Here is a 19,757-nt window from a genome sequence, read left to right as displayed (position 1 = left end):
CCACGGAGGAAACCTGGAATTGGCCGAGGTAGGGTTGGGACCAAGCTCTGAGAAATCAAGCTGGGCACCGCCTGCCTCTACTTCAGTATCCCCATCCCTCGCTCCTCAGTTCCATGCCCATCCCAGCCTAGAAGGGGTGCCAGCACTTCCTCCTGCACTGTCTGAACAGCAGGGCCCTGAACTTAGCTCCCCTCTTTTCTTGCTTGCTTCTTAGCAACTCTCTTCTTGCCAAAGACCCTCCCCTCCTCTGGGGTCCTCAGCCTTCACTTGGGTGGTTTTAAGTATGGGCTCTAGGGCTGACCACTCCCTAACAGTAGGGGGCCTAGACTGGTGACCGGATTCTCCAGGCCTCCCAGTCCCCACTTACAGAAAAGGGATGACTAATTATCACCTCAGGATGCTGTGCTGAGGATTAACGAGGTTGGTATCTGTAAATGTTCCAAACAGAGCCTGGCACTCACAATTGAGTGCCCTACAAATGTCAGCAATTTCCCTTTCAACTGAAAGTGATTGTCCAGCTTTGAGCTGCTTCTCTTGAGTCTCAGAGGCCCATCTCTGGAAGTACTGAGGCTTGGGGCTCAGGACAGTCCCAGGTGAAGGGTTTCAAGGCAGGCTCAGTGCTAGGTCCAAGGAACTGGACCAAATGGCTAGATATATGGGCGAGATAAATGATTCTCTGATAAATGACTCCCGGCCAGGGGATAGAGGACAGATCTGTAAGGCCTGTGATTACAGAGGGCAGCGACTGCACTATCAGGGACAGTCAGGGAAGGGGCTCCCCAGGCAGACTGTGTGGGGGCAGCCTGGCCAAATCCACACGGGCTAGGGAGATGGGCACTGCTGTTCCTCCACCAGTCCTGGACTAACTCCTGGACCTGAAGGCCAGGTTGGGCATAAAGACAGTGAAACAGGGTCTCTAGAAACCCTGATCCACTGAGGGAAAGAGGCATAACAGCCATGCAGTCACAGTGCCAAGGGACCTGGGGTGGGTTGTGGAGGGACACAGTTCCCTGACCTGGAAGTGGCAGGGTTCATAAAGGAGGTGACATTTGAAGCAGTTCCTGAAGAGTAGAAATTGTTCACGCAGGGAGGGGACTGGAGCGGGGACTGGGTTCTTCTGGTCTCTCTTTTTCCTTTGGACGCAGGCTCATCCCTCTCTTTACCCACCAGCCTTAGGGGAGGTAAATTACCCCGGCCCAGCCCAGTAGCCCCCTTCAAGGGCCAGTGTCCAATCGGACACTAGACCAAGCGGACGATGGTGTGAGAAACACAAGCAGACAACTGACGGACAGAGAAGGGACTCGGGGCACAGACACTGTTTATTGAGTGGCAGACACAGGAGAGGTAGCTGACTCCGGAGTGGAAGCAGAGGTGGCGGGTCATGCCAGGGCGCCGTGAGCATCTGGCAGCCAGGGCCATGCCACCCCATCCTAGGGGACAGCACAAGCTCACTGCAACAGGAGTAGCAAGGAGCCGGCCTGGGGAAGCTACAGCCCCCAGGATCCTGGGCAAGAAGCAGCAGATGAACTTGGCACAGGGGTCTGGGGTGGGAGGGGCTGGGGGCTGGGTGTTCTGCGGGGAGATGAAGGGGATCACGTCTGTGGGGTGGAGTAGAGACTGTGGTGGTGGCCACCTGGTCCCAGAACCTGGGAGAAGAGCAGGGGCGTGGTCCGAGTCTGGCTGCCTCCACACCAGCCTGGTTCCCGCCCGATGGTGCCATACCAGCTGCTGGAGCCTAGGCTACCTGACATGCTGCAGGCAGAGAAAGAGGGTCAGCCCCCCAGCAGTCACTAGGACCACAGTCACAAGAGTTGGGGGAGGAGAGAGACTGAGAACAGAGCTCAGTGACCCAGAATTCTCTGACTATGGCAAACTGCATCTTGAGGGGTTAGGTGGGGACTTTAGCAACAGCAAACCAGAGGGGACCTCACCTAGTATACACCATGGCACGGGCAGGGGTGGGTGGCAAGACCCAGCTCTAGGTCCCCATGGCTTGATGGAGCAACCTGGGAGCCCCCAGGTCCTCGGGTGGGGCCGGGATTCCTACCTGGTGCTCTCGCCCCGGCTATGCTCCCAAGAGCAGCCCTCATCCTCGCAGTGTGCCCGGTCGAAGAAGTAGGAACGCGAGCCAAAGACCTGCCCGTTGAGGATGCGGCTGGTGCTCTAGGGAAGGGAGTCACCATTGATGCTTCCCTCTGCCCCCCACTAGCCTCCCACACCCCCAGAACCCAGCCCAGGGACCGCCAGTGCCGCCCCTCTCCACTGGCCCTCACCAGGTCCTGTGGGGGCCGATGCACCCGGAAGAAGCCCACCAGTAGGGTGGTGGGCAGCAGCTCCCACACAAAGAGGATGAGGCCAAACACCAGGTAGCCTTTATTTCCCAGGTCATTCACCAGGTCCGCCTGTGGGGAGGCAGGGGCTGTGCCAATCTGCAGTCGTGCCAATGGGGCCCCCGGACAGGACCCAGGCTAGCTGGGGGCCAGGAGCCACAGCTACTGGGGAGGGGGCAGATGTGTCCAATGCCCACCTGATCAGAGACGTTGTACCAGTCGTAATCGAAGGTGTCCAGCCGGCTCCGCGGGGCCAAGGCCAGGGCCGCCAGGTTGTAGCAGGCCCGGCTGGCATAGAGCAGGACCATGGCGCCACCCATTGCAGCTGCCTGGCACACACTGGTCCCCTGGCACAGACGACAACAGGGGACCCTTAGGGAGGGGAGGTTCCAGCTTTGTCTCTACTCTGAAGACCCCAAACACCCAAAGACACCCAGGCGGCAGCGCTTGTGGCCCTACCTTGGCCTCCAGGTAGATGCTGGTGGAAGGGGCCCGCCGGGCCACAAGGCAGAGGCAGGCGGCAAGAGAGAGTGCGCAGATAACAAACAGGGAGTCGCTCACCAGGACGCGCACCAGCAGGAGGGCCCAGGGCTGTGCCCGGCGCCGGCGGGACAGCACCGCGCACAGCACATTCACCAGCAGAAAGAGCAGCGAGGCCCCCACGAAGGCCCCTCGGACAGCCAGCCTGCGGCCCACAGCAGAGTCAGCCCAGGCGACCACCCTTGCCACTCCCCAACTACCCAACCCTTCCCAGGAGACCGGGGTGTCAGTCAGAACCTCAGGCCACCCAGTCTGAGCCCCACTCCTCCAGGTTTACAGATGAGGTAACTGAGGCTAAAGAGGCCAGAAGATGACTAACATCTGTGGTACAGCAGAAAGAGCCCTGGCCTGGGAGTCAGAAATCTGGGTTTAAGCCCTGGCTCTACCTCCTGCCGGGTGTGCGACCTTGAACATGTTCCTTAACCTTGCTGGGCCTCAGTGTCTTCATCTCTCAAACGGGGACACATCAACTTCGAAGGTAAGTTGTAAAAATTAAAGATGTCTGTGAAAGCTCTTAATAAACTGCGAGATGTTGTACAAAGGACAGGAGTTATCACTGCCCAAGGTCACCCAGAAGTGCCCTTTGGAGCTTCCGAGGGCCGGAGCCTCCAGCTCTTCCTCCATCATGGATGACATTGGTATCCTCTCCCTTCACCATATTTCAGTGGTTTTTATTATAGTTGAGCTTCACATATGTAACACCTCTGCAGAGCCATCTGCACCATATGCCTAATGTTCCCAAGCCTTTCCCAAGCCTCCTGGGTTGTACTCCCCTCAGCCCTACCAGGGGGGAAGGAATGGACACTGGGCTTCTCCCTGCCCCTGACTGAACCCACCAGTACTTACAAGCCTCGGCTCATCTCTGGCCGACGCTTTGCCTTGGCTTTGAACACCACCTGGGGGCAGAGAGACCCATTATTCTTTGGGGCCCTGGGGCTTGCTACCCCAGGGGCCCACCCCCACCCATCACCATGGTTACCTGAGCAAAGTAGAGGTTCATGAGCGTCAGTGTGAAGAACTGCAGGCAGACAGGACAGCAGTAGAGAAGCCAAAAGGGCAGGGGCCCCAGATGGTTGGCTCGGGGTGTGTCTCGAAAGTAGAAGGAAAAGAGGGTGGTACGCAGGGCAGCCCAGAGCAGACAGAGCGCCAGGAACACCGTCTGATAGCTGAGACGCTTGTGCCCATACAGGAGGACCAGCCAGAGCTGGGCATACACGGAGAAGAAGAGCAGGGCGTACAGGGTGGTGTAGGCCGCAGTCAGCCCCAGGGTCACGGCGGGCGGCAGCGCAGGTACCAGCCCAGCAGCAGGCACCAAGCCAGACAGGTTACTCTCCATGTCAGGGAGGGAGGCCTGAACCCTGAAGACAGAGATGGAGGGGCCGGCAGGGCGCCAGGGAAATAAATACGGAGGGGTGGGAGTTGTACGGTGCTCAGGCGGAAAGAAGTGGTGGTTGGCTGACCCCTCCCCCCCTAGACAGAGGGCCCCTTGCCTTTGCGGGGCACGGGCAACCTGGATCCCTCACTCCCGGGTGTGGAAAGACAGCCCTTCCTCTCCAGGGCAGAGGCGGGTGGGGAAGTGGGGAGTACTCCTCTCCGGGCCAGCCTCAAAGCCGGGGATAGGGGGATGGAGGTGCAGAGGCCGAAGGAGAGGGGTCCCTGGCCTCGGTCGCTGTAGTCGTCCCGGCAGGAGGGGGAGAGCCGGCCAACGCCAGTCTATTCAGAGCAGCGGCTGCTGCTGGGGACGCTCAACGTCTGGCTCTCCCCCTCCCCAAACTGGAGGGCTCTCTCCCCTCCAACAATCCGGATGGGGAGGGCCTCTGCCTTCCGTCCTCGGGATTCCGGACACTGACCCACCCCACCCCCCACTGCGTCCACTCTCCAGCCGCGGGGGGGCGGGAGGAGGCCCACGCCCGGTCCTCAGGCCGCGGCTGGGGGAGCCGGCTCCGGTCGCTGGGACCCGGGACTCCGGCTCCCCGGCTCCCGGGCTCCCGCTGCTCCGCCCCCTCCTGCGCCTGCGCGGCCGCCGTTCGCAAAGCAAATTGCTCAGGGTCTGGTCCTGGCTACGCAGGCCCGCGCCGCGCCCGGCGCGGAGCTGTTCGAGAATTGGTGCGACTTGCGCCACCGCCGGGCGCCAGGGGTTACTAGAGGAGGCGAGAGGCCTTGACGTTCCGGCTGCGCCGCATCCGGCCAGCGCCCGTGTGGGCATTGCCCGGAGCTACCGGCCCTCGCTTCCATGGGAAGCTGGCGATTCCCATGCTTCTCTTCCCCATTCCCAAATCGAGATTGTGCCGCCGACCCGGGGCGGTAACGCCTTCCCTTCACTCGGTCTCTGAGGGAAACTTCCGCCCTCAGCCAAGATGGCCTCCGGGCCCCGCCCCCGGGCCTTAACCCGGCTCCCCGCGTCCCGCGCGAGCCCTCCCGCCCATTCCCTGGCTGGCGGCGTTTCCCGCTCACCTGGCCTGCGGTCTGGCAGGCGCGAGGCCTCCGCGCGTCCTATTGTCACCCTCTGAGGGGCCCCTTTCCCTTCTGCGCCGGGACAGTCATCCCGCCCCGGGTGGAGGCTCCCTCGCTTATCTCTAGTGCCCCCGAGTTGGCACGGGGAGTAGCGCCCCTGACGCGGGCGATGCGAGGTTCCACCGCGGGGAGAAGGGAGGGGTGCTTCCCTAGCCGGTCACCCGGTTCGGATGGAGCAGTGACGACAGCAACAACAGTTGCCTCCGATGGCTGAGCTTCGATTACGGCTTTGCGAAGTGCTTTCACCCACAGTAATCACCGCCCAGTTTACAAGGATCACTGACTCCTGAAAGAGGTGTCATTATCCCCATTTTACAGGGGTGGGAATTAAGTCCCAGAGGGGCTGAAGGACTTGTCAGCAGGAGCTGGCTCCCAAATGGGGACCCCGGAGAATCCCTCAGCGGCTCCCACAACGCCCAAAGCCTAAGGAAGTCGGGAGCTGAGCATCCGGAGACGTAGAAGGGACTCAGGAGGAAGGCAGTGGGCGGGGCCCCGGGGAGTGGCCCCGCCTACTGGCCAGCTAGTGACATTTCAAGAGCTGATTGGGCCGGGTCGGTGACAGTTTCCGTTACCTAGGCAACTAGGGCCGGGCTCTCTTTTTGCTAGAGGGAGGCGGCTGGCCCGGGTCAGGGGCCTCCTTATCGGGCTTGGGGTGAGATCTGTGTGCCGTTACCGCGGGAGGGTCTGGCCGAAGCCTGGGTAGGGGCCTGAGGCTTCTCTCCAGCCGCAGGGCTCTGAGAGTTTTAGATCCTGGGTGGATAAGTCGAGCTTCCTGCCGGGCCAGACTCAACGGACAGATGTGCGCCGGGGAGGCAGGGTGAACCTGGGGTGCTGACTTGGGAGAGGGAGCCAGGGACATCTGTGCCCCCAATCCTGCCAGCCACCCTTAGCCCCAGCTGTTCTCTAATTACCTGCCATCTTGCCCCCCCGCAGCCCAGAGCATGTTCCAGATCCCAGAGTTTGAGCAGAGTGAGCAGGAAGACTCCAGCCCTGCAGATAGGGGCCTGGGCCCCAGCCCCACAGGGGACAGGCCCCCAGGTCTCAGCAAGCACTGGCTAACAGCCCCAGGCCTCCTGGGGGAAGCTGGTCACCAGCAGGGGCAGCCGGCCGGCAGCAGCCACCATGGAGGTAGGCAACCCCCCTCCCCAACAACCACCTGCCTGTCCAGCTTGCCTCCAGCCCAGTAACTCTCAGCACCCCAGCCACATCCACACTCGGGGGGGCTTTGAGTAAGTCCCTCACTGCTCTGCACCTCAGTTTCCTCTTCTATAAAACAGCAGTTCATCACCACCCTGGTAGTGCTGTGGGGAAGATTAACAGACATACCTTAGAAGCACTTAATTATAGAGCTGGTGTTCAGTAAATGCTCCAAGTATGTAGCTCTTAGCATAGGACCAGGACAGAATCACCGAGAGGCCACCAGAAAGGGGAAATGACTTGCCTAAGGTGACACTCACTCGGCATTTCCTTTGGGCTCGAAGACTCTGTGCTGCCTTGCCCCAGGCTCTGTTCTTTCCCGCCCTACGGCTCACACCCAATGTCTAGGGCTGTCCTTGACATTGCAGGGCCAGGTAATCCCAAGAGGCAGACGGCCCTACCAGGCAGCGGGTCTGTGTGGGACTGGGAAAGCATCAGCTGTCCTCCATATCTACCAAGGGAGACCCAGCTGAGATGGAGGGATGGGCCCTGGAGGGAAGCGGCCATGTCTTAGTAGTCCCTACCACCTGGGTGCCCAGCACAAGCCTTGGCACCTGGAACAACCACAGAAATCTTCTGAAAACAAAACTCCTGTCCCTTAACTGCTGCCGATGTGACACCCTTCCATTTTCAGGAGCAGGAAGGCTTATTAATACCCCTACCCCAGGGAGTTCCCTGATGGTCCAGTGGTTACACTGAGTGCTTTCACTGCCCAGGACCCTGGGGTTCAATGCCTGGTCAGGGAACTGGGATTACAGTCAAAAAAAGAAAAGAAAGAAAAAACGTTGATATTCAGTTATTAAGGATAAAAAAAAAATTAAAAGAAAAAAAAAAAGACCCCACCCCACCCCCCAGCCTGCTGTATGTCACACTGAACTCCACAGGTTTTCTTTAACTTCGAGATTTTTGCACTTGGAGTTTTTCTGCTTGAAACTGCTTTCCACTCTGTACCTGGCTGTCCCTTGCCCTTATGGGTCTCCTACATTCTAGAAGATAGGGAGAGACAAGCCATAAAGAAAGAAACAAACAGACCAGTGATACGGTGCGTCAGAAGGTGACGCCTTAGGTGATATACCCTTGACTTTCTCTTTGGAATCCGGAGTGCTGGGGGCTGGATGGAGTGATTTGAACTGAGGTGGTCAGGGTGGGCCTTGGTGGTGGTGGTTTAGTTGCTAAATCATGTCTGACTCTTGCTACCCAATGGACTGTAGCCCTCCAGGCTCCTCTGTCCACGGAATCTTCCAGGCAAGAATACTGCAGTGGGTTGCCATTTCCTTCACCAAGGTGGAGGGCAGGGCAAATGCAAAGACCCTGAGGGCAGTGAGGGGAGGGGCTCGGAGACTACTCAGGAGTTCAGGGAAGGGGAGGGGCTGATGGGCGGCGCCTTGAAGGCCCGGGTCAGGGCTCTGGCTTTCAGGTTGAGTGAAAACCTGGAGGACTTTGATCTGATTTGGACCTCAAGAGAATCACCAGGGCCCCTGGGTGAAGATGGGTCTCCGGCAAAGGTAGGGGTGATGCCACAGGGGAGGAGGGTAGCCGGTGTGAGCATGGTGGTGGTGGAAGTGGTAAGTATTAGAGCTAGATTCTGGGTTTCTTTTGAAGGTAGAGCTGGTGTGATTTGCTGATAGACAAATGTGTGAGGCCCAAAGAGGATGACCTGGGCACCTGGAAGGATGGAGTGCTCTTAACTGAGGTGGAACTGAGAAGGTGTGGGGTGAGATCAGGAGCCCTGCTCAGGCCAGGTCAGGTTAGAGGTGCCTTTGGGGCATCCAGGTGGAGATTTCTAGAAGGGATAGATACATGTGGGAGTTGGCCATTGATGATGAAGTGTACTGTGGGCCCCGGGAGACAGTGTAGACAGGGTAGAGCTTGGGCTGAGTCTGGAGCTCCAAGGCTGCAGAGGGCAGCAGAAGTGGAGAAGCCCGCACTGGGGTCTGAGAAGGAGGGAGCCACCTGCTAGGGAGGGGAGTGTTGAACTGGGTGATGCTCCTTTGAGGTCTACTGGAGGAGGGCTGGGAGTGGAGCGCTGGACTGGACTTAAGGTCGGGGCAGCTTGGGTGGAGAGTGCAGAGGGATGATGGGAAGAGAATTGGAGGTAGAAAGGAGAGCCCGCTCTTGGCAGCTGAGCTCTGGCAAAGAGGAGCAGAGGAGCCAGCGGCACCTGAAGGCCCAAGGAGAGTCAAGGAAGGATTGTTTTATTACTTAAGATAAAAAGGAAAAAGAAAAAAAGAGGTTCTTTTTTTTTTGGGTGTACCGTGTGGCTTGCACGGTGTTAATTAATTCTCTGACCAGGAATCGAACCCATGCTCCCTGCAGTGGAAGCGTGGGGTCTTAACCGCCAAGGAATTCCCGAAAGAGCATGTTTATAAGTTGATGGGGTAATCCAGGAAGGAGGAAAATACTGGAGGATGCAGGGGAGAAAGGAAGCTTACTGAGAGGTGTCCTTGAGTAGGAGAGAGTGGTCTGGTGTTCAGGGCAGGGGTAGCTCAGCTGAGTGCAGTGGAGGGGTGGAGGAGGGCAAGGAGATACCTCGTGGGAACCAGCAGATGGTTCTCTCATGGATGCTTCCAATTTCTTAGTGAAAGGAAGCCAGGTGCTGAGCCAGGAGTGAAGTTGGGGAGAGGGGTGGAGGTTGAGGCCGAGAGAAGGAAGAGCAGGTTTGAAGTAGTTGTCTGGCCCAGAGTATGGAGTTAGAAGGTGTGCTGGGCACCTCGGGGGGGGGGGGGCCACTGGGTCTTGTGACCATGAATTTCAACAGAGGTGGCACAGCTGAGCTTTTCTCCAGCCATGCTGGCCACCCAGGTGCATGTAGGAACTGGCCGGGAGTTGGCCTTAACCAGGGCTGTGTTGGTATCAGCCCAGGGAGGGAGGCGGTGCAGGGCTTGGCTTGTATCCAGTGTAAGCTGGCCAAGTGTGAGGAGCCCTGCATCATCAGAGCTGGGGTGCCAAGGCAGGGAGCTGGAAAGGACCATTTCTGTGCTATGAGTGAATGAAATAGGAGTGGCAAAACCTCCTGCACCCACTAGGGGCCCATCCTGTGGGTGGGGGGCACCTGAGGCCCCAAGGGGGAAAGGTGGCACAGCCCAAGAAACTAGATTTGGGGAGGAGAGAGGGAGAATGGACTGAAGCAGCAATAAGCCAAGGGGATGCCTACCCCAGCTCCAGGCCCAGCCATGACAAGGCCTGCAAGGGATGCAAGAGACCTGCCCTGGATTCCTTTGGACTTAGTTTTCGACATCTAAAAAGCAAGTGGTTCTCCTTGAAAGACCCGCAGGTGCCCATAACCTGCCAGAGCCACAGGGCCGCTGCCCCTCTCTGCAGGGGCAGGGTGCTGTCACTCTTCATGTTCCCTGCCTCCAAGCCGCTGCTGCGGTGAACCGTGTGTGTCTCCAGGGCAGGCCCCTGGCCGCCTTGTGTGCTGTGACAGTCCAGTGCATAGCCGGCTGCCTGGAGCAGCTGGTGCGTGAATGGAGACATGCGGTGAGTAAATCAGCCCAGTGCCAGGCCCCGGGCTAGACTGCAGGGTTCAAATCCAGCTTTTTTTTTTTTTAATTGAAGTATAGTTGATTTATGTGCTCAGACATGTCTGACTCTTTGTGGCCCCTTGGACTGTAGTCCGCCAGGCTCCTCTGCTCATAGAATTTTCCAGGCAGGAATACTGGAGCGGGTTGCCATTCCCTTCTCCAGGGGATCTTCCCGATCCAGGGATTGAACCCAGGTCTCTCACATTGCAGGCAGATTCTTTACCGCTAGTGCCCAGTGGTAACTATGGGAAGTCCATAGTTGATTTGTGAAAGTAAAAGTGTTAGTTGCTCAGTCCTGTCTGACTCTTTGTGACCCTATGGACTGTAGCCCACCAGAATCCTCTGTCCATGGGATTCTCCAGGCAAGAATACTGGAGGGGGTTGCCATGACCTTCTCCAAGTTGATTTATAATGATATGTTAGTTTCAGGGGTACAACAAAGTGAGTCAGTTATATATATATATGCGTATATATATATTCCCTTTCAGATTATTTTCCATAATAGGTTATTACAAGATATTCAATATAGTTCCCAGTGCTACACAGTAAATCCTTGTTGTTTATCTACTTTATATATAGTTCAGTTCAGTTACTCAGTCGTGTCCGACTCTTTGCAACCCCATGAACCACAGCACACCAGGCCTCCCCGTCCATCACCATCTCCCAGAGTCCACCCAAACCCATGTCCATTGAGTCGGTGATGCCATCCAGCCATCTCATCCTCTGTCACCCCCTTCTCCTCCTGCCCTCAATCTTTCCCAGCATCAGGGTCTTTTCAAATGAGTCAGCTCTTCGCATCAGGTGGCCAAAGTATTGGAGTTTCCGCTTCCACATCAGTCCTACCAATGAACACCCAGGACTGATCTCCTTTAGAAAGGACTGGTTGGATCTCCTTGTAGTTCAAGGAACTCTCAAGAGTCTTCTCCAACACCACAGTTCAGAAGCATCAATTCTTCAGCGCTCAGCTTTCTTTATAGTCCAACTTTCACATCCATACATGATCACTGGAAAAACCATAGCCTTGACTAGACGGACCTTTGTTGACAAAGTAATGTCTCTGCTTTTCAATATGCTGTCTAAGTTGGTCATAACTTTTCTTCCAAGGAGTAAGCATCTTTTAATTTCATGACTGCAATCACCATCTGCAGTGATTTTGGAGCCCAAAAAATAAAGTCAGCCAGTTTCCACTCTTTCCCCATCTATCTGCCATGAAGTGATGGGACCAGATGCCATGATCTTAGTTTTCTGAATGTTGAGCTTTAAGCCAACTTTCTCACTCTCTTTCACTTTCATCAAGAGGCTCTTTAGCTCTTCTTCACTTTCTGCCATACGGGTGGTGTCATCTGCGTGTACCTATCAATCCGAAAGTCCTGGGAATTCCGTGGTGGTCCAGTGGTTAGGACTTAGCGCTTTCACTGACATGGCCTACGTTCAGTCCCTGGTTGGGGAACTGAGATCTCATAAGCCATGCAGTTCTGCCAAAAAAAAAAAAAAAAGAAATTCCAAAGCCCTAATTAATCCTCCCCACCCCCACTCCCCTTTTTTCCCCTGTGGTAATCATAAATTTGTTTTCTATGTCTGAGTCTATTTCTGTTTTATAAGTAAGCTCATTTGTATCATTTTTTGTTTGTCTTGTTTTGTTTTTGGCAGCACCAGGAGACAGTTTGTTTTCTATGTCTGTGAGTCTATTTCTATTTTGTAAATAAGTTGATTTGTATCACTTTTTGTTTGTCTTGTTTTGTTTTGTTTTTGGCCACACAAGGGGGCCTATGGGATCTTAGTTCCCCCACTATGGATCAAACCTACGCCCCCTGCATTGAATGCATGGAATTTTAACCACTGGACCACCAGGGAAGTCTCCTGTATCATTTTTTTATTTTCCCTGTATCATTTTTTAGATTCCATATTTTTGTCTGACTTACTTCACTTAGTGTGATAATCTCTAGGCCCATCCTTGTTGCTGCAAATGGCATTATTTCAATTTTTTTTTAAATGGCTGAGTAGTATTTCATTGTTTATATATACCGCATCTTCTTTGTCCATGGAATTCTCCAGACAAGAATACTGGAGTGGGTTGCCATTTCCTTCTCCAAGGAATCTTCCTGACCCAGAGATCGAACCCAGGTCTCCTGTGTTGCCAGGCAGATATTTTACCACCTGAGCCACCAAGGAAACCTTCTTTATTTATCCCTTCTTCTGTTGGACATTTAGGTTGCTTCCATATCTTGGCTATTGTAAATAGTGCTGCCATAAATATTGGGTGCCTCGTTTTTTTTTATACCAGTAAAATGGGACTAGAAGTAGTTCCTCATTGCGTTGTCATGAGAATCTGATGCATTCATACAGGAAACATGCTTAGAAACAGGGCCTAGCACAGGGGAGGGTCTGCTGTCCTTACTATTACTGCAGTTGTTGTTGCAGTGAGTTGGCCCAGGACCTGAGCAGACCTGGGGACTGCCATCCACTTAGAGGGAATAGGGAGACATGAGTAACCAACGCCCCCCTGACGGCAGACAAGGGAGTGCAGGCTGGAACCACAATATAAGGGCCCTGGAGGCCATGCCCAGGAGTTTGAAGTTTATCTCATAGGCAACAGGGAGCCATTGAAGGTTTTAGGCAGAGGACAGACATAGTTGGGTTTAGAGCAGAGGTTGGCAAACCACAGCCAAAGGCTAAATCCCTCTTTGTTGTATAGCCTGTGAGCTAAGAATGATTCTGACACTTTTTTTTTTTTGACACTTTTAAACAGTTGACAAAACTCCAAAGAACAGTATTTTATTTCAGTGTTCCAAATATAGTTTTAGGGGAACGCAGCAGTGCACAAGCACTTGTATATTGTTTATGGCTTCTTTCAAGCCATGGCCAGTGTTAAGTAGTTGTGACAGACTACATGGCCTGCAATGCCCAAAATATTTCCTCTCTGACCCTTTACAGAAGACATTTTCCAGCATCTGCTTTAGCGTGTTCAATGATTTTCTCAGCTCTGAGCAAGGTAGGGGTATGTTCTCTACATGCCAGTAAGGGACTTTCCTACCCCAAATGGCTTTAGGGGACACAGGAAACCTGGGCTGAGACAGGACAGGCCGCATGCCTACTCAGGCGGAGCGCCGAGCTGCTCTCCTGCTGAAGTTGAGCAACATGTGAGCCACCCACGTGGTGGAGCAAGATCCAAACCCAACCCTGCCTGATGGCTCAGCCTCACTGCCACCAGCTGTCTGGAACAGCACTATTTTAACGAAGTGTGCAAGGATGCTCACAGGAGCGGGAATGTGGATGTGTGCAGCCCCACCCACTTACCCAGAAAGCCAGTGAGTAAAGAATTTAAAGCTTGGGGCTCCGGACACCTCCAGCCATAGGCCCCTCCCACTTCCCCACCCAGCCCCAGGCAGGCACTCTGGAAGGATGGGCAGGGAGGACAGGCCTGGGCACCCACCTGTGCTCACAACCAGAGGCCACAGAAACCACGCCTCCTCCTTCCTCCTTTCCTTCCCAAGACTGGGAGAGGACACCTCTGCACTATCTAGGGGCATGAAGGAGTGACCGCTGATTGAAGGTTGGATGGATGGAGTGGATAGGCATGTCTGCTCCCCCAGGGAGTTCACAGAAAAGCATTGATTTTTTCCCTAGTAAATAGGACACTTAAATGTTCAGTTTACACATTTGAGTGTCATTTTGACAATGGCTGGCTTGTCGTTGCTTAATTCATGGCTTCAGTAAAAATCCCCACCCCATGGGTAGGCTCCTGGTAGGACTGGCAGTCACATTAGGCCCATGGTGCTGCCGAAGGGAGCCGGGGTCTGAGAGTTAAATACACAGACCCAGAAGGCAGACTGGTTGGGCTGGAATCTGTCACTGACTAGCTGTGTGACTTTGGGCAAGTTACTTACTGTGCCTTAGTTTTCTCCTCTGTAAAATGGGGACAGTGAGTAACCTTCCTCAGGAGACGTGGTGAGGACATAAGGAATTAATATACAGGAAGCATACTGCCAGCCTGCCACCGGGAGTGCTGCTGTTCTGCTTGTTCTGATTCCCAGGCAAGAGGGCAGGGCCCAGACCAAGTGCCTACCTACTAGTCACTTGCCTTCTGACCATTGGGCCCTGCATCTGTCAAGTGTGGAGGTCGTGTGGGTTCTTAGTGCTAGTAAAGTAGAATAATAGCTGATAGTTCCTGAGCATTTAAGCGACCAAGCAGGCTGTGCCAGCTGTGACCCTGGGCAAGTTCCTAACCTCTCGTGCTTCTATTTCCTCATGTGTAAAATAGGGAAAACTCGGCCTCTGTCTCACTGGGCAGATGGGAGGCTTCAGGACATGAAAAAGGCACAACAGGGTTCTTTCTCTGGGTCATCTGTCCTCATGGGGCTCCTGGGGGGTGCCCCCATTTCAGAGGACACCACTGAGGCCCCAAGGGATTAAAAAGAAAAAGGCCCAAGGTCACAAAGCAGGAACGTGGTGGAGGTGGGAACTTCTGTCCTGATGCCCATGGAACCGGAGAGTCCTCTGCAGACAGGCCTGTTCTCATCAGGGCTCTTGCTGCCCTCAACTCCTTAGCCCCACCCAGCCCCAATCTGGACAGTTGATTTAGCTGCCTGTTACCCACTGCCATATCGTTGCTCAAAGGCTTTATGGTGTCCCTGCCTACCTGAGCCCAGGCTTTGGTGAAGTTTAGGAATCCCAGCCACCCTCTTGGCCTAGGCCTTTCTGGATCCAGCCCCCTCTTCTTTTCTTGGCTTTCCCAGCCCTATGTTTGGAGCTGGGACCCTTGGAGGCCCCGGCCCTGGAGCTGGCCCACAGGCCTTCGGGAGAGGATGAGACAGTTTACCCCTGGCTTCGAGACCTGGCCTAGATCATACTTTCTCTAGAATGCCTCCCTGACAGTCATACCTTGCTGTGGATGCTGTTCCCCTGCACTTGTTCCATCTTTCAATGTCTTTCAATCCAGCTCTGGATTTATGCTCCTGGGAGTGTTCTAGGTCTTTGTTGGTCTGGGTACGAGGGTGGGGTTGACAGGAATTTGGGGGATGGAACACGTGCAAAAGGCAGACAAACTCAGGACACACCTCTTTGAATAAGGATCCATCACACACTTTCAGCTTACAAAGGACTTTCACGCTCTTTATGTGAGGCAGTCACTGGCATTAAGAACTAGGTTTATCCCCATAAAGAGGTGAAGACACAGGCTCAGGGAGTTGAAGGGTGGCTGGACAAAGATGTATAGCTCAATGGATTATCACTGGACTCTGGATTCCAACAAACCTGTAGGGGCTTCAGACCTCAAAGCTTCGCAGCTATGTCACCCAGGGCAAGTCTTAACCTCTCCAAGCCTGTCTTTTCATCTGCACCATGGAAGCAATATTAATACTTACCTCTTGGCATGTTTAGGAGGATAATGTGGTAATGCCCAGGACCTAGTAAGTGCTCCATAAGTGTTACCATAAAAAGTCAACAGAACTTTTTGGACAGTTTGTTCAAAGTGGGTGCTGTGGGAGGTACAGATATGCTGACAGGTTCTTGTTCTCAAAGGGTTCCTAGGTCTCCTGTAGGTCACAACAGTGAAACAAATGGGCCCCAGCTGGTCACCTGCGGAGGTGGGGTTCAACCCTGTCTGGCTTGGTTGGGGTACCTCCTCAACCAGGAGACTGATTTCCTCTGCAGGGGACTAGAGCTGATGAAAGAGTTAACCTCCCAGGGAATCGCTGGGAAGCCTCAGGATCTTACTTACACCCACAGCTCTAACTACTATTTATGCCCTTATTCTGTACCAAGCACAGAGATTAAGTCATTTTATAAACGAAAGGTCTGGTCTGTTGAAAGTGACTCTGCAACCCCACAGGACTGTAGCCCGCCAGGCTCCTCTGTCCGTAGGATTCTCCAGGCAAGAATCCTGGAGTGGGTAGCCTTTCCCTTCTCCAGTGGATCTTCCCCACCCACGGATCGAACCCAGATTCTTTACCATCTGAGCCAAAGGGTCTAGCCCATTATTGGGGATCAATTAAGATTCGTGGGATTAATGAGAAGTTAATTCGAAACTTCACTAACACTGCTGCAGGGCTGGAGATGCGAGAGGAGGTGAGATTCACGTCATCCCCACCGTATGATCTTCTCTGCAGGCACTGGGGCTGTGGAGACCCGGAGTCGTCACAGCTCCTACCCCGCGGGGTCAGAGGATGAAGGGACGGAGGAGGAGGATCTCGGCCCCTTCAGGGGACGCTCGCGTTCGGCGCCCCCCAACCTCTGGGCTGCACAGCGATATGGCCGCGAGCTCCGAAGGATGAGCGACGAGTTTCACGTCTCCTTCAAGGTGAGGGCCGGCTGAAGTGCCCCGCAGTCCCGGGCCACACCGGGACCTGTGCTCCCGGACCTCCTCCCACTGGGCTGTTCCAGTGCACGTCGGAATTTCCGTTTCGGGGCTCCTTGGCTCCTTTTGGAACTCCAGCCAAACCCTTGCCGAGTTCCAGGGTATTCGGGGATCTGACCCTGCTCCAGCAGGCCAAGGCTCCTGGGTTCCCCAAATCCCCGGAGCGCGAGGCATTTGTGCTCCTAGCCGACCCCTTTCGGATATCTGGGTTCTTGGCCTCAATTTCCGAACCACTTCTTTCATTTTCAAATTATGGTCCCATCTTCCACGTGCTAAGTCTCCGGCTCTGGCGCTTACAGAATCCCAGGCGTTCTCTCTTTCTGCCCGCAACATGGAGGGACCATGCTTAGTAGTCAGGAGACCTCTCGGTACAAGGCCTGTTAGGATCTACGGTCTTTTGTCTCCGGGATCTCACGTGGTGGTGGGATTTCATAAGCGGAGGGGCCTTGATTCGGGCTGCCAGAATAATCTAATTCATTCTACCCTTTCTTCTTCCCACCCTGAAGGGGCTTCCTCGCCCGAAGAGCGCGGGCACGGCGACGCAGATGCGACAAAGCCCCAGCTGGACGCGCTTCCTCCAGTCCTGGTTGAGCCGGAACTTGGGGAGAGGAGGCTCCGCCCCCTCCCAATGACCTTCCGCCCCGCATCCCGACTCTCCCAGCCGCTGCTGGTGGCCATCTTGGGAGCGGGCGGAAGTTTTTCTGCAGGCTTTTTGTAAAAGGAGGCTCGGTTTCGTTCCTTTCGGAAGACTGAGGTCTGACCCAGAGCCCGATCCCCTTCCGGTGTGTGCGAGGACCACGGAGGGGCTCAGCCCCCATCGTAAGTTGGAAGTTTTTCTGCCCTTACCTGCCGGAAGCCGCCCCGTGACCCCGCCCCCGGCGCTGGGCCGCCCCAGGCGCCTGCGCCAGTTGCGAGCCGAGATTAACCCTAACTTCGACGGAACCTTTTCCTTCGCGGTAACGCTGCGGACCTACGCCCGATACTAAGATGCTAATAAACCCCACGTCTGTGTCGCGGAGTCTCCTCTGTCTGTCGCCTGGGGCTTCTCGGGCGGAGAGAGCGCTAGCACTGACAAGAGTTTCAAAAGATGTCCCCGCTTTACATATGAGGGAAACTGAGGCTTTTGCGGCCGACATCAGGGAGGCATTGAGGCGGCGAGCGGAGCTACGGCCGCCTGGACTCCGGGAGGCGCAGCGCGATCGGGCTTCGGGGACATCCAGGTCCTTATCTCTAATATGGTAATTGAGAACTGCAGGCCGGCTGGCCGCTGGAATTCCACGCACTGCAAACCGTGCCGCCGTCCCCCAGGGAGGGTCATTTGCTCCTATTTGGGTCAGTCTTTTTGAGCAGCTACTGTGTGGCCGGCCTGGGGCCAGCGCTCCTCAGGGAACTGGCAGTACACGCATCGGGCGGGGGAGGGGACGGAAGGCTTGGCCCAGGGCTGTGAGTAGAGGGATCGCTAGGGAACCAGAGAAGCTTCACCAGGCCCTGGGAGCCGAGCTGAGAGCTCAATTCCAGAAAGATTTATTGGCGCCCCCTACAGACTAGCCAGCGCTTTATACTAGGTGCACAGATCTGGATTGTGCCACAGCCCCCTGTTATTCCTAACTTCCTGGCGAGGGGAGAGGCAGCCTCTCAGCCAGGAGTTAAGGCCAGCGCAGTGCTCTAACAGGGACCTGGAACCAGGGGTGAAGGCGGCTCCCTCCAGCAGAGGAAAGTCAGGGAGGGCTTCAGGGAGGAGGTGAGCTAGACCTGGGACTTGAAGACATGAGGGAGGGTGCTGTCATTTCCAGTAGAGGAAATAGCAGACCTATGGAAGGATGGGGGAGCTACAGAGGCCAGGCTTTTCAAGAGCTGGAATGTCATACCCAGGAGTTTAGGGGCTTCCCGGGTGACTCAGAGGTTAAGGCATCCGCCTGCATTGTGGGAGACCCGAATTTGATCCCTGCGTTGGGAAGATCCCCTGGAGAAGGAAATGGCAACCCACTCCAGTACTCTTGCCTAGAGAATCCCATGGATGGAGAAGGCTGGCAGGCTACAGTCCACAGGGTTGCAGGGGTTGCAAAGAGTTGGAAAGGAGTGAGCCACTTCACTTTCACTTTCACCCAGGAGTTTGGAGTTGAGCCTGGTCTTTGAGGACCTGGGGACTGTATAGTGTTTTATGTGTGAAGTCAGGAAGATGGGAGTTGCTTGCTGAGGGGCCTAGATGGGGCAGATGTGGAGCTAGGACAAGGCCTGACTGCAGAAACAGGGAAGGCCTTGCTCTGGAAGCCCTGTTCTCTGGCCTCCCCACCCCATCTGTTTGCCTGAGGCTGCAGCAAAAACAAAGAAAGAAAACACTCAATTGGCAGGAGATAAGCCCAGATAAGAGGCTGCCTTCCTCTGGAGGAGGCAGGCAGTCAGCCCGGGAAGCGCCAGGAAGCTGGGAGAGGCCTTGAAGAAGTGCCAGCCTGACCCTGCTGTAGAACCCAGCCGCACCCTCGCTTCGGGGTCTCTGCCACTCCACACTGTCCCAGGGCAGGAGGGGGAGGCGTGGAGCAGGTCCTCCAGGCTGGCCGAAGACAGTCTGCCCTAGAGGGTCCATGGCCCCCCTGCCTCCAGGTCAGGATGTCTTGACTTAGCTGTGACCTCAGTTTCCTCATCTGCAAAACAGGCATAACATCTCCCTCACAGGGAGGGGGATGCAGTGTCTCCCCTGCATGTTCTGTGACCATCAGCGCCCCCTTTCCCAAGGGTCACTTCTAGGCCCATCTACTTCCTGTCTATTGCTGAGAGCCTGGGTCCCCTGATGTTGGGCATGTTTTGAGCTGCCCACCTGCACCCCTAGCAGGTCTATCCTCTGATAACAGAATCAACTGCCTGTGTGACCAAGAGCAGCTTCGGTGGAAGATGCTGGGTGCTTGGGTCATATCAGGCTACAGGAAGAGGGGGCAGGGGAGGCTTCCTGAAGCAGAGGCCTGAGCCTCTATGACGGGAGGACAAGAGCCCAGGAGGGAGAAAAGTAACCGGAGTAAGGGGTGGGGGAAGCAGACTGAGAGCCCAGGGCAGAGGGCAGAGAGGCGGGAAAGCCTGGGGGAGGCCAGACGGCCTCTGATGTCAGGTCACTGGCAAAACCTCCAGGCAGTTCCTGGGCAAGGATGTCTCAAAACCCTTTGTTGGGGCCCTGACCCACAATGTCCACAAGCCCATTTTATAGATGAGAAAACTGAGGCTCCAGAAAAAGCAGAACCAGATCTAGGACCCAGAATCCTCTCCAGTACTGCCCCACCCCAAACCACACTGCACACAAGGTCCCTG

At 55.3% G+C, this 19,757-nt stretch overlaps 2 protein-coding genes across 3 annotated transcripts; one reads left to right on the top strand and one right to left on the bottom strand.

Annotated features, from left to right (window-relative positions):
• Window positions 1-1,446: 1,446 nt before the first annotated feature.
• GPR137 (G protein-coupled receptor 137) lies at window positions 1,447-5,829 on the bottom strand. Its single transcript, XM_065937628.1, has 8 exons — window positions 5,325-5,829; window positions 3,850-4,228; window positions 3,717-3,766; window positions 2,790-3,015; window positions 2,528-2,677; window positions 2,274-2,402; window positions 2,048-2,163; window positions 1,447-1,752 (listed from the first exon to the last, which is right to left on the bottom strand). The coding sequence occupies exons 2-8, from the start codon at window positions 4,204-4,206 to the stop codon at window positions 1,593-1,595; spliced, it is 1,188 nt and encodes a 395-aa protein (XP_065793700.1). The 5' UTR covers window positions 4,207-4,228; window positions 5,325-5,829; the 3' UTR covers window positions 1,447-1,592.
• Window positions 5,830-5,945: 116 nt separating this feature from the next.
• BAD (BCL2 associated agonist of cell death) lies at window positions 5,946-17,473 on the top strand. Of its 2 annotated transcripts, none has more exons than XM_065937626.1 (4): window positions 5,946-6,036; window positions 6,318-6,512; window positions 16,213-16,403; window positions 16,967-17,473. In XM_065937626.1, exons 2-4 carry the CDS (start codon window positions 6,326-6,328, stop codon window positions 17,090-17,092), a joined length of 504 nt encoding a protein of 167 aa, XP_065793698.1. In that variant the 5' UTR covers window positions 5,946-6,036; window positions 6,318-6,325; the 3' UTR covers window positions 17,093-17,473. The 2 variants fall into 2 exon arrangements, with proteins under 2 accessions (XP_065793698.1, XP_065793699.1); XM_065937627.1 differs by lacking the exon at window positions 5,946-6,036 and adding an exon at window positions 6,047-6,201.
• Window positions 17,474-19,757: the final 2,284 nt, after the last annotated feature.

Source organism: Muntiacus reevesi, chromosome 5, assembly GCF_963930625.1.
Source record: "Muntiacus reevesi chromosome 5, mMunRee1.1, whole genome shotgun sequence".
NCBI lineage: Eukaryota > Metazoa > Chordata > Mammalia > Artiodactyla > Cervidae > Muntiacus > Muntiacus reevesi.
This window is presented reverse-complemented; position numbering and strand designations above follow the sequence as displayed.